The sequence below is a fragment of the Bison bison genome, unplaced genomic scaffold, assembly GCF_000754665.1.
Source record: "Bison bison bison isolate TAMUID 2011002044 unplaced genomic scaffold, Bison_UMD1.0 scf7180017864148, whole genome shotgun sequence".
Lineage (NCBI taxonomy): Eukaryota > Metazoa > Chordata > Mammalia > Artiodactyla > Bovidae > Bison > Bison bison.
The window spans coordinates 9625299-9639246 of record NW_011494720.1 but is presented as its reverse complement, the minus strand read 5'-3'; the positions used below and the strand labels follow the sequence as shown (position 1 = coordinate 9639246).

The 13948-nt window shown below is 44.2% G+C and overlaps 1 protein-coding gene across 3 annotated transcripts in view; it reads right to left on the bottom strand.

Annotated features, from left to right (window-relative positions):
• MAP3K4 (mitogen-activated protein kinase kinase kinase 4) overlaps positions 1 to 13948 on the bottom strand; it is a 70612-nt gene that overhangs the window by 15702 nt on the left and 40962 nt on the right. For 2 of the 3 annotated variants that reach the window (XM_010840902.1, XM_010840901.1), the window contains exons 10-16: positions 13269 to 13418; positions 9659 to 9820; positions 9110 to 9243; positions 8503 to 8581; positions 7349 to 7415; positions 3332 to 3428; positions 2225 to 2353 (exon numbers count right to left, since the gene is read on the bottom strand). In XM_010840902.1, coding sequence (XP_010839204.1) covers positions 2225 to 2353; positions 3332 to 3428; positions 7349 to 7415; positions 8503 to 8581; positions 9110 to 9243; positions 9659 to 9820; positions 13269 to 13418 — 818 coding nt within the window. The remainder of the gene's footprint in view (positions 1 to 2224; positions 2354 to 3331; positions 3429 to 7348; positions 7416 to 8502; positions 8582 to 9109; positions 9244 to 9658; positions 9821 to 13268; positions 13419 to 13948) is intronic. The other variant, XM_010840903.1, reaches the window with a different exon arrangement.

Genomic DNA, 13948 nt, shown 5'->3' with positions numbered 1-13948 from the left:
TAGCCAACTCCACATCCTCAGATTTCTCCCAGGGCAACAGGCAAGAAAACACACTTCAACCAAATGGTGTATGAGTGAACGCCTAACGGCTTGCTGCAGGGGGAGCAGGAGTCTGCAGACTTCAACAGTTTTTGTGGTCTAACAACTGACTTGCACAATTCCTGAAAAATAAACAACCGGGTCTCGCAAATCAGTTAAGAGATACTCCAGCAAGCAGAACACTGGAAGATTATTTTCTTGACAATGCTAAGATCACGGAAGCCCATTTCCTAAGTCAAACCGTATCGAATCAAAGTGTTGATCGGATGCCGTGGAGCAAAGTAAAAATTTCCCTGTGGCTGACATCTCTCTAAGGCAGGCTGCCGAGGTCAGGGAGCCCGGGAACCACCCTGCTTCCCCAAGCCCATCCCGGCCCCAGGTAGTGCGGAGAGCCCGTCTGGAGGCACCATGCGGCCCCTGCATGGAAGCCTGGGAGGCTGCGGCAGAGGTTCAGGTTGGAGGGCTGCAGGGGGCTGGCCCCGCGGCCCCCGACCTCCCGTCACACACACTGCCAGAAGTACAGACCACTTGACTCCTCGGTGAGGAAAGGCCTTCAGGATGGCGCATTGACGGTAGTAAAACATCTACATCTCAAGGACTGTCTTAAAGGATAAACGAAGAACACTTCTGAAATGCTGCTCAAAACATGCTTGAGAAACCACCAGGGCAGGGCCTGAGACTAAGGGTGGGCACAGGCCACCTGCACAACAATCTGCTTCGGGGTACGCACCCCTGACTGACAAAAGCCAGAACCCAGAGTTCATGAAACCTTCAGTTCTGGAGACATCGGTGGGAAGCACAGTGCTGGCTGAGTGTTCTCAACTATGACTGTGTTTCAGGGCTCATCGCTTCCCTAACTGAACCAACAAAAAAGACAGCTGCAACCCCCTACACGGCCATGAAGCACACGTGGAAACGTCTGCTGTGAAATGTTCTAAACATGAAAAAGAGAGGGTCAATGGGAATTTGTTCAATGTTAATTGTTAACTTTTTTTTTAGTTGACTGCTTAAGCTGTAACATACTTGGGCTTTTTTTTTTTTAGGTTATAGACAAACATTTATTACTAAAAATTAGGGAATATTAATTATTTTAATGCATGAGAAAATGGGAAATATCTGTAGACATTTTAGACTGCTATAAACTAAGTCTAAAAATATCTTCGTCTTCATGTTGATGTACGGCAGAAACCAACACAATATTGTAAAACAATTATCCTTCAATTAAAAATACCTTAGTCTGTTTTAAATTCTAAAACCACGTGTCACCTTTCTGCCAACACGCTAATGTTTCTCCTTGGGAGCAGGATAAAGAGCACCGAGATCTTTCCCAGTGTCATCGTTTTTGTTCAGTTTTGTCTGACTGTTAGCATCCGTACGGGAAGATGAGAAGACTGACCATCCGTTCTGTCACCAGGCACAAGGGTTGATTAAGAGCCACCAAATGTCCTCTCTCCTTTAAGCATCTGAGACCTTGATGAGATCCCCTACACGCCGACCCCCCTGCCCCACCACCAAATAACTCGGCAAAAATGGGAAAAGCTGCCACGGCCTCAGTACTGACACACAGGCAAGAGGCTCACGTTTGTCTGGAGCTTGCCAAGCGTCTGACAGCTCTCTCTAGTAATGATCTAGTCTCCACACGAGATGCAAAACAAACCTCATGAAGTAGTTTTCCACACCACTATAAACTACTTCTAATCCACGACTGTGGAAATCAGGAAACTGGATTTGAAAAGTGATTTAAAAAAAAAGATTAAAAAAACAAACACAAATCACCACCACCACTTCTATCTATAACCTAGACAGAAGTCACCTTTGAGTGACCCGAGAAACTCCTCAGGAAGGCACTGCATCTGCCAGAACTCTCCTACCACTGGACCAGGCTCTTTTCACTGATACTCCCTGCACGGTTATTATCGGCAGAAACTCGAGTCATTTGGGTTAATGTTTGTGCCAAAGAAATATAAAACTTGGGCAGATAATCTACTTGTGCTGGAGCTTTGGGGCCACGACATCCCAAGGAGGGCCCCTAAGCATCGCCCGACCGCACGAAAGCAGCCCCACGAACCCTGGACACATCCCAGAGCCGAGGTCACTGTAGGAGTGCGGGGGTTGGGGGGTGGGGGGCGCGGAAGCCACCCAGTCTCATGGGCACCGCACCGGGGCAAGGGGTGGGGCAGACTACCTGGTCTCATGGGCACCGCTGATGGGCTTGGGCGGTGCTGGGTCGCTGCCCGAGGGGCCAGGACGAGCGGCGGCAGGCGCGGGCGCGGGGCTGCCGAGGCTCCGCACATCCGCGGGCACGCTCCGGGCGCTGGGAGGAGAAGAAAAGCTTCAGGAACACAGGCGAGGAAGGGGATGGGCTCTCACGTGGTTTCAGGAAAAGATAACACAGGGTGAGGAAGCAAAAAATCAGGTTCAGACAGAAATGCAAATTGCTCTTTGAGATTCAGGTCAGGTAGCTCAGTGGTAAGGAATCAGCCTGCCAATGCAGGGAACGCAGGTTCCATCCCTGGGTCGGGAAGGCATGCACCCCACTCTGGTCTTCTTGCCTGGAGAATCCCACGGACAGAAGAGCCTGCTGGGCTACAGTCCCTGGGGTCGCAAAGAGTCGCACACGACTGAGGCAACTGGGCATGCACGCGCATGAAAAAAAGTAACTGATTTCAAGCTAGCTATTTTTAGCAATAACCGAGCACTGTGAAAAATAAAACTAACTTAAAAGCTGCTTGACCCTCAGGGGAGAGCAAGGCTCACCACTCCCACATGCAGAAAGGCCACCACGTTGGAGGGAAGTGTTCTGAATGCACGAGAGTTTCCAACTCACTCAAAGTTTAAGTTGCTTCATAGTTACACACACACATAGAAGTCAAGACTGGAAGGGTCGCTCTAGTTTTTATCTCCAGCTTTTAAAATGACATTTAGTTCTGCTTTTCAAATGTTTACCACGCTATGCACACTCAAATTTGTTTTCCTAAAGTTATTTTTCAAAGAAAGGAGAAGAAAGAATTATTCCAAAGCTGGAAAGCATTTAGTAGCCGGCAGTTAAAAATAAGCTGAGAAACAAAGTTATCTTGAAAGGTGTAAGTGTGCTTTAAATTTGCAAGTCTTATTCTTTTGTAACTAAGGCAGAGTGGTGTGTCTTCAAGATGAGGAAAATAAGAGCTTTTAAAAATGTATAAACAACACAGAAAACAGTATCTGGTATCAGAGCAAGCATCAGCAGCTCTCAGATCGGCATGCACATCAGAGAAGAATCTGTAAAGCAAACAACCACACAGGCACCAAATACCTGAATCCCTCTGGAGTTGGGATAATCAGGTGAGGGTTAGGAGGGTCGCTATGGCATCGAGGTACCTTCACAGGACGGGGGCTATTCCGATGAATGGCTGTCAGAGAAAAGAGTGACAAAAACAACTTGTTAAAGGAATCAGCAGAAAACTGTCAGAGCAGGCAATTCAGTGGAGACAGGAGGCGGCTTACTTTTGCTGGTGACCAAAATAGAACCATTTAAGTAATTAGGAAAATCATATTACACATACAAATGCTGGGAAATGTCACTCTTTGGAAGCTAATAAAGTTATATTACACATTCAAACTTTTCTCCACCAAAACCATTTTTTAAATCCTGGAGTGAAATATATGTAATATATGACATGCGACCCATTGAGGAGACAGATGAAAATGTGGTTTATGCAGCATTTCTTCACTAAAGAGGAGTCAAGTCGTCCCCACTTTTAAAGAGAGTCTGGTCGGGTGACTCTTCAATCGGCTCTGAGCTGAGGGCAGGTCACTGTCATTTTCCTGAATACAGGGAGTTTAATTCCTTTAAATCAAACCAGGAGGATGGGCACTGGTTTAAACTGACTATTCTTTTCTTCTTTTAAATATTCTGGTAGAGGGTAAATGGGGATAAAATTTTAAACACAATTTAAAACACACCTTACCTAGTAACTACAAAAATGCTGACAATTCTTATTTTCCCAATAACTAAATGTAACTAGGCATGAATATGATATATTTTGTCTGCTTGTCCCTAACAGGCTTTCTTCTGACTTTTAACTTTGTTTTAACCTTCCTTAGTTTTTAAGTGTAAGTGTGTACGCTGCTCAGTCGTGCCCAACTCTTTGCGACCCCATGGACTGCAGCCCACCAGGCTCCCCTGTCCATGAGATTTTCCAGGCAAGGAGACTGGAATGGGTCGCCATTTCCTTCTCCGTTAGTTTTTAAAAACACCATATTTTCTCTTCATATGCTAACGATTTTAGTCTACATATGTTTTATTCCAGTAGTCATGTACAGATGTGCGAGCTGGATCATAAAGAAGGCTGAGTGCTGAAATATTGATGCTTTTGAACTGTAGTACTAGAGAAGACTATCGAGAGTCCCTTGGATAGCAAGGAGATCAAACTTGTCAATTCTAGAGGAAATCAATCCTAAATATTCACTGGAAAGACTGCTGCTGAGCTCCAATACTTTGGCCACCTGATGTGAAGAGCCGATTCACTGGAAAAGACTTTGATGCTGGGACAGATTGAGGGCTGGAAGAGAAGACGAGAGGAGACAGGGGATGAGATGGCTGGATGGCATCACCGACTCAATGGACATGAGTTTGAGCAAACCCTGGGAGACAGTGAAGGACAGAGAAGCCTGGAGCACTGCAGTCCAAAGAGCAGGACACGACTTAGTGATGGAACAACAATGTTTTATTCTAAATATGTTTCACCCTAAGTGACGTGACTTCCTTTTTCATGGTTTCTGTTTACTTTTAATAACATTACACAGGAAAGAGAAGTACCCAAACTGGAGACATCTAAAGGGAAAATGTGGAAAACAAAAATCAAGGAAATGTTCAGAAGCAATTTGTATCTATGGCTCATTATCTCAACTATTATAACCCTAGATGGAAGAAACTCCAGGCAAATTCAAAGACAAAAAGAAAAAAAAAACAGATCTGGTAAGAATGGTGATGTCTTTAATTCAGCAGACATACTGAGAACCACTGAGTCAAAAATTACTACAAAAATTTCCCATGAAGGTATAAAAGAGACATCATTAAAACACAGACAAGTTTAACATTCCCCCTGCATGAAACAAAACATTTCTTTTAAGAGTATGTGTATCTCACTGCTATAAAGCTGCTATTTCATTGAAAAGAAAATTCAAATGGCCAATAAACACAAAAGAGATGCTCAGATTTCACAAGTGGTGAACATTTATGATAGAGATGCTCTTCACGGCAAAACTAACAAAACATGTAAGGAAATGATGGAAAGACTTGCAGCAGTCTTTCCCTGATGGATACAAGGCCACTGAAGAGAGTGAGCTGGACCTACACGTGCTGACATGCAGGGATTTCCACAACTCTCAGAGATTAATATCCAAAGTGATCCAATTTTTATACAGTAAACGAGAAGGGGAAGAAAGCAACAGTGTATATGCTCGTGTGATTACATGAACGATAAAGAAAGGTGTGGTAGAATCCATCTGTGTACTTAAATGAGTGCAGAGAGAAAAACAGAAGGTTCTACACCAGATTGCTATCATCTGGTTGCGATGACAGAGCATCCGGCCATTCTCAGGGTGACAGAGTTGAGGGGGAGGAGAAAGCAAGGGACGATGGCAGTGATGCACTCTCACACTCATTCATTTCTCATGAGGACAGAGCACACGACCAAAGTGTAAGAGTCCTGCCATGTGCAGAACAGTAGAGTTCACAGAATGCCGTCACCTCACCGAACCCTCCTCAGCAACCGATTTTAAGCACTAGAAGAGGAGGCTCAAAGATGTTCAATAAGCAGCCCCAGGTCACTCGACTCCCGTGACCCCTGGGGCAATCTGGCTCTCAGGCCAGTGAGGGGCAGGGAGGACAAAGAACACCTTGTGTCCACAGACAGAGCCACGAACCGACTGTCCCACCAGCGGCGCAGGGAGCAGTGCGGCAGTGACTCACCCCGACAGCCCCTGCTCCACGGGGAGGAGCTTTCCCCTCTTGTAACGTTCTTCTACATGTTCATTTTCTACGTGCTTTTTTTGCACTGCAGTTTTCTTCTTCTATAAATAAAATGATTCCTCATGCAATAAAATATTTTGAAGAAGTAATTTTTACTTCAATAAATCTGATAAAAATATTTTAGAGAGGTAATTTTTACTTTTGAGCAAACTCTGAGAGATAGTGAAGGACAGGGAAGTCTGGCATGCTGCAGACCACAGGGTCACAAAGAGTTGGACACGTCTGAGTGATTGAACAACAACAATTTTTACTGAATTACTGATCATGTATTCTTATGGAAATGTTTTAGGAAATCAGAAACTCAAAGTATTTATGATAATATGCTTAATGAAAATTTTGATGATAATATGGAATGTTTTATATAAAATGTTCAAATGGTTTTACAAATGATAATTCATTTCATAGAAATGAGAAAAAGCCGTACAAATTGGGTGAATTTTAAAGATACAGAAATCAAGCATTAAAACCTAGTCTACTAACTTTTAGTAGCTAGCAAGCACCCTTTAAGATAATGCTTTTGCTTAATAAACTTACCATTTATGAATTATTTTACTTTGTGTAATCGAAATTGTTAAAAATGTCTAAGTTTTCTTTTCTGGTTATTACACATAAACATAGCTTTGCTTTTGTTTACTATCTCAAGAATGGGGTAAGATAGCTTTTTACTGATATTCTGCTTTAAAGTTTTAACATACACTGCAAGACTATATATTAACTATAACTGAAAACTGTAATTTGAGTGTATTATTGCATGATAATTTTTTTTCTTTTTTAAAATAAAACAAAACAGGAGTGGGATAGGGGGTGGGGCAGCAATTAGGAATCTTCTAGTTGGGAAGATGGGTGAAGAATATGGGTATCTGGGAAAGCTGTTAAGAAAATAAACTCATCCTCCTTCCAAAGGTGAGGAAGCAGGGGCAGAACAATCACACTCACCACCTGCGGCAAGAAATGCCTTGCTTCTTAACAGGAAGTGTTTCTCCAAGTCTCTCCTCCCCAGAAGGAAAGAGTTTAAGGGGGAGAACGGAATGAATGGTGATGTAAAAAAAAAAAAACAAAAAACAATTATTTAATACTGCAGTAAGCACGGACCACCTTGGGTTCACATTTTAATTTTCTTGTTAAATTCAGAAAAGCTACTGTGGAGTTCTATATGTATAACCTCATTCCTGTAACTTTCATCGTCATTTTCCTGAATGTTCTTAGTCTCCAAAGCATTTTAAATGTCTGCCGTATCGGGACAATGTGCTCGTCCCAGGAGAGGCGCTTTTCCTGCTTTCTTACCAAAGTACAAACCTGTAATAGGGCTGTGCGGCTTTCCTATCACATGGCCAATGCACTCATTCATCAGGGCTTGCAAACTCTAGAAACCGAAGGAAATGGGGAGGAGAAGAGAACAAAACGTACACGTTCTCAATCATGTAAGTACACGGCACAGATTAAGCATTCGGCATATTTAAAACAAACATGCTTTCCTCAAGTAAACATTTTCAAAATTACTTTAAGAGAAAACAGGTATGAACACAAATTAAACACACACTGAACGTAATTTAAGATAACACAATACACAATTCCATTTTTATAAGTGAAAGCAAACTGGCGTGCAACTCCCCACAGTGCAATGACATGCACAAGCAGAGGGCTTCTCCTGTGATCGTTCTATGTGGAGGCTGAAATGAACAAGTCTGAACAACGTCTTCTTGATCCGATAGAATTTATTTGAATACTGGTAATAACATTTAACATTTGGCATGATGCTCTAAAACACCCCACGTGGGACTTTCCTGGCGATCCAGTGGTTAAGAATCTGCACTTCCACTGCAGGGGGCGTGGGTTTGAGCCCTGGTCAGGGAACCAGTGGGCAGCCTGGTGGCTCGGACGGTAATGAACCTGCCTGCAATGCAGGCAAACTGGGTTCGACCCCTGGGTCAGAAAGATCCCCTGGAGAAGGAAATGGCAACCCACTCCAGTACTCTTGCCTGGAGAATTCCATGGACAGAGCCTGGCGGGTTACAGTCCATGGGGCCACAAAGAGTTGGACAAGACGGGGCAACTAACACTTTCACCTTCAGGGAACTAAGATCTCACAGTAATGCATGGAAGTCAAAATAAAAAAAAGACACACACTGAACTGAAACAGCTATTCCTCGCTCTTCATTAAGCTGCTAAAAAGCAGCACTTTATAAAATACAAAACTCACACATATTTTGTAGGTACCAGGCTGCATAAACAACTGTATACTGACTTGGTCAGCTCAACAGCACTGTTATAAAAAGAGCAGGGAACGTCCTTCTCTGCTATTAGAGTGCAGTAAGTTCTCAGCATTAATATTACGATTAGGTGAAAATATTGAAGAACCACTCTCTATGTTAATAAAAAAAACTACACAATCAGAAACAGAGAACGATCGACTTGCTTTTTAAGGAAAAACGCTTTAGAATATCCCATACCAGGAAGTCGTCTTCTGGCAGAGCAGAGATGAACGAAGGCTCGATGGCTTGCAGGAAGTCAAAACCTTGAGTTGCCCACCTGTCACGCAGAAAAGTTCAACAGTCACAAAACAACCGAGCGAGCGCCACAGCCGTTTTAGTCTACTCAACGCTGAAAAGCAATCCCATTGGAAAATTATTACCTAGGACAAAACACATTCGTCTCTATCTGCCTCGTGTTCAGTACAATTAGAGGGCCTTTTGAGAAAGACGAATGGCTTCTTAGTAAAGGAACTGGCTACTGATTTCTTTTCCATTTAACACTAAATAATGGGTGTAAACTTTATGAGGAAAGAAGGAAAGAAGATTAGCAATTAAAAAGACCTGTCCAGGAAGAATGTGAACTGCTTAAAGATAACTCATTTTGGAACGATTACAAAAGAAAAAGTATTTCAAGAGTTATCGGAGTTTCTTTGTGGATAGGTTCATAAAAAAAAAAAAAAAAACTGATTGTCAAAGAGTTCCAAATGCTTTCCCGTCATGTGCTCAGAAACCCCCATAAGCATCAGAATGGGGTGTCTCCAGCCCATACAGGGCTCAGGAAGGAGCCATCCTGCGTGGTCATTACCTGGGTCTCGTCCCTCTGCCGCTCTCACACTTAGTCAGGACGTAATTCATCCATTTCCGGGCAAAGCTTATATACTTGTCTCCTATCTTCTGTTTAAACTCGCCAGACATCAAACGAACAACTTCTTTATGATACTGTAAAAAGATTTCATGTATATCAAAATTAAGAAGAAAACAATTACACAAATACTTAACACACTGTATAATGCTGTTTAATTTTTTTCCTAAAAACAAAAAGCAAAAGCCAGTGAACTTTACATATGGTAAAAAGAGTATGAAGAGTTACAGAGAAAATAATGTCTTCAAGTGCAATTTCACAAAGGTCTTACTCATAAGCTTAAATCTAAAAACTGGGTAACTATCTGACAGTTTAAAAGTAACCCAACATTTCTGACATCCAGCAAGGGTGTAAGATGACATTCTGGACTAAGCTGTGATTACAATCATGGGATCATGAGATGTGCCGTGCAAGATTCCCAGTGCTTTCTGTCAGTAAGTTACAAAGCTGTGGCCAAACTGTACCGTGCTTTGCCTCTTATTTGGTACCTACCTCGAACCCGAAATTGTACCCTTGGATCATGGCTTCTCGGTAATACTGCTGCAGTGTAGCAGACTCAGATTCATCAACTTCAGCATCAAATTCTGAAGTGAACATGTGGTCCACTCGGTCAATGGCATCACTTATTCGGTTGCAGAGCTCTAAGGCATCATTCTAAAGAATCCCAAACCATGATTAATCCGAAACGGAACAGATCACACGTGTCTGTCCTATTTTAGAGGAAGATTCCTTTCATCATCACACAGACACTGACCACTGTGATACGGTACAGTCATATTTATTTTGGTTATTCAAAAGTAATGACAGAAGAAGAAAACAAGTTTGGTGTTTTTACTTGTTTTAGGTATTCTTAAGGCCTGATGAAATACAAGAGCAAAACAACCCATTTGAAATACCATGCCTGATTACATGGTGGTCTTTGAATAGATGCTTACAGCCCAACATTTCTGCACATCAACCACAGCTGTGTCTCCCCTTGGTGCTTGCTCAAGTGTTAGCAGGATTTCAGCACCACAGAGTAAACTACTGATATGTTTCTAAGAGACCTCTCCAGTGTTATGAGTCACACTGTCCTTCTCGTCCCCCTCAGGGTGGTTCTCAGCTGGGACCAATTTTGCCACCCCAGGGGACACGAGCGATGCTGGAGATAGTTCTGGCTGTTCAATGTGGGGAGGGGTGGGCAGACACTTGTGAAACCTACTGGCATCCACTGTGCAGAGGTCTGGGACGCTGCCAGACACCCTACAACACACAGTGTGTGCTGTGCTTAGTCACGCCTCACTCTTTGTGACCCCGTGTACTATAGCCTGCCAGGCTCCTCTGTGCATGGGGGTTTTCCAGGAAAAAATACTGGAGCGGGTGGCCCTGTCCTCCTCCAGAGGATCTTCCCAACCCAGGGATCGAACCCAGGTCTCCCGCACTGCAGGTGGATTCTTTATCATCTGAGCCACAGGACAGTTCCCCAAACAATTACTGACTGGCCCCAAGTGTCAACAGTACGGGGGTTGGAGAGCCCTGCCCTAGCACAAGTTTTGTTGTCTTCCCTAATCAACAGTACAACAGCTCCAAACTCGGTTCCCTTTCCACTCACCCTTCAGTTCAGTTCAGTTCAGTCGCTCAGTCATGTGCTCAGTCGTGTCCGACTCTTTGCGACCCCATGAATCGCAGCACGCCAGGCCTCCCTGTCTGTTACCAACTCCCAGAGTTCACCCAGACTCACGTCCATCGAGTCGGTGATGCCATCCAGCCATCTCATCCTCTGTCGTCCCCTTCTCCTCCTGCCCCTAATCCCTCCCAGCATCAGAGTCTTTTCCAATGAGTCAACTCTTCGCATGAGGTGGCCAAAGTACTGGAGTTTCAGCTTCAGCATCATTCCCTCCAAAGAAATCCCAGGGCTGATCTCCTTCAGAATGGACTGGTTGGATCTCCTTGCAGTCCAAGGGACTCTCAAGAGTCTTCTCTAACACCACAGTTCAAAAGCATCAATTCTTCCGCGCTCAGCCTTCTTCACAGTCCAACTCTCACATCCATACACGACCACAGGAAAAACCACTCACCCTTAAACACACACAAATGTAATGACCCTTTCCCAACTGGGACTCCAGATGTGCTGTGACACGGGATTTCCCAGTGCTGTTTAAGTCTGGATGTTGGTCAAAATTCAATTTGGTGATGTACTCTCTGCTCTTTCTCTTTTCTTTTAATGTTAGCATATTGAAAATAAGCTAGATAACTCTCTAATGAATATCTGTATTATTTATTTGTACATAACGAGCAGCTTATTTTGTTAACAAATCCTTTGAACTTGAGACGAAAAGTGAATGCTTTCGGCAAAACATTAATTGGCGCTGTGAGCAGGGTTTGTGAGACAAATGCCACTCTCTAAGGAAAAAGAGATTAAGCTTGATAAAGTTTTTATTCCCAGTTGGGATGATTCACCTTATTGCTCGTTAACTAGCGAATGGGACGTATTCACTAGATTATGTGAGAACGAACCTTAAATTAAAGCGGGCCAAACTTTTAGAGGGCTTCCCTGGTAGCTCAGCTGGTAAAGAATCCGCCTGCAATGCAGGAGACCTGGGTTCGATTCCTGGGCTGGGAAGATCCACTGGAGAAGGGAAAGTCTGCCCAATCCAGTATTCTGGCCTGGAGAATTCCATGGACTGTATAGCCCATGGGGTCGCAAAGAGTTGGACATGACTGACCAACTTTCACTTTTCAAGCGAGTCCCCTATACTGTATTCCAAAATCTTCGATGACTCTCTGGGGCTTAGAATATGAAATTCAGAATCTCCCAATGGTCTGATTTTTGCCCACCTGATTTTTTACCAGCCGCATCCCCCACTCCTTCCCACTGTATATATCAGGATCCAACCAAACCAGACTGATGCTCTGTGAGTGTTCTCATGACCCTGATCCATGGACACCACGCCCCAATGTTTCTCTCACTGGTACCTTCCCAACCTACACCTTCAGAAATCCTCCCCAGCTGCAGTGCCTCCACGGCAGCAATCCCCAGCTGCTACTGGGAGGACCTAGTCTCCCCTCCTCTGTGCTGCAGTGTGACAGGTCAGATCCTTAAGGCTACACACTTTTCAAGCCCAAGAATAATGAACATCGTATACAATTCTGTACTCTCCAGAATTCATTAACTCAAACCAAGAGAAAAAACAAAAGTCCCCTGCCCTGGTATTAGAATGGGGTGATAATCTATAAAGGGGCCTTTCCTGGTAGCTCAGTAGGTAAAGAATCCGCCTGCAATGCGGGAGACTTGGGTTCAATTCCTGGGTTGGGAAGATCCCCTGGAGAAGGGAACAGCTACCCACTACTATTCTGGCCTGGAGAATTCCATGGACTGTACAGTCCATGGGGTCGCAAAGAGTCAGACATGACTGAACGGCTTTTACTTCACAACGTATAAAGGAGAATGTTTACACCTAAATAAGGCGAAACAGACTGACAGAACAAAAACAAACGTTTATCAAACTACTTGTAATTTCAAGAAGCGCTTCTTCAGGAAGCAAAGCTGTGATGTGACAGAAAACTGATGGCTTGTGGGACAGTGATGGATGAAGTACAAAATAAAAAGTGGGGGAAAACGGGAAATAATGGGAAGAAAAGGCAAGGCTCTAGCTTGTCATGAACTCTGAAGGCCTTTCTGCCTGTCCACAAGCCACAACTGGCTTTCTCTATTATCATCAATTTGACTGAATCATCTATTAAGTGAAACAATGAATATTTTTTTTAAATTACACATTTTTGACAGACGGTACCTCTAGTAAATACTGGTAACTGCTAAAGGAGAAATAAACTGGGTTAGGAAGGAGGAGACCAGGTCCAACACTAACCAAACATGTGACCTTAAGAAGTCACATAACTATTCAAATTTTCACCCTTTCCAATTCTACTGTTCCACTGTTCCAAGGAAGATGCAGGAAAACTTTAACTTAGACGCAGGAAAAGTGGGAAGAGGCAGAGAAGGGGGAGGACAGTTTAAGAGTTCAAGTCCCTGGAATACTTAGGTTAGAACACAGCAACTCTTCCCTTGCATTGTACCAAATACAAATAAACTACAGCTAAGACAGAGGTGAGGATGAAATACCTTCAGCTGCTGCAAAGCTTTGGCGATGACGGGCTGACTGGAAGTCTGCTCCTGGCGTAGGGTCATGAGTCCTTCGATGGACTGCTGGAAAGCTTTTCTATGGATTATGAGCTGCGCAGAGTGCATGACAACTAGTAGAAGATTGTCCACCTGGGAAGAAAAGCCAGCACGGGGCTCAAACACAGGCCCAGTCAGCTGTCCGCTCTAGTTCAACCCCCAGGCCCCAAACACCACCAGCCCCGGGGCCCCCCAGCTAGCAAGCACCTGATGAGAAAGTACATCTTTGGACTAGAGCCGTTCCCCCGGAGCAGTGCAGCGGGCACCGACGGCTACACTCTCCAGCACGACAGGGAGAAATCCCACGGGATGGTGGGCAGGCAGTGTCTGAAGTATGCTAGAACGCCAAGACACCACCCTCCTGGAGCAGAGACTGAGAGCGTGTGTATGCACTGGAGCAGCGTGTGAAGATGGGAAATGCAGGAGTAAGGATGGGACGGGATGAGGGGCCTTGTATAAAACAGAAACCAAGACTGAACTACTTGTGCTCTTTAAGCGACGGTCACCGCGGTATTCGGAGTAGACCTGTGATGAGACGTGTGAGAGTGAGGACCCCTCTGGAAGTACCTAAACGAGCGCCAGACGACAGGGGCGGAAGGCGAGGCTCGCAGCAGGGAAACCAG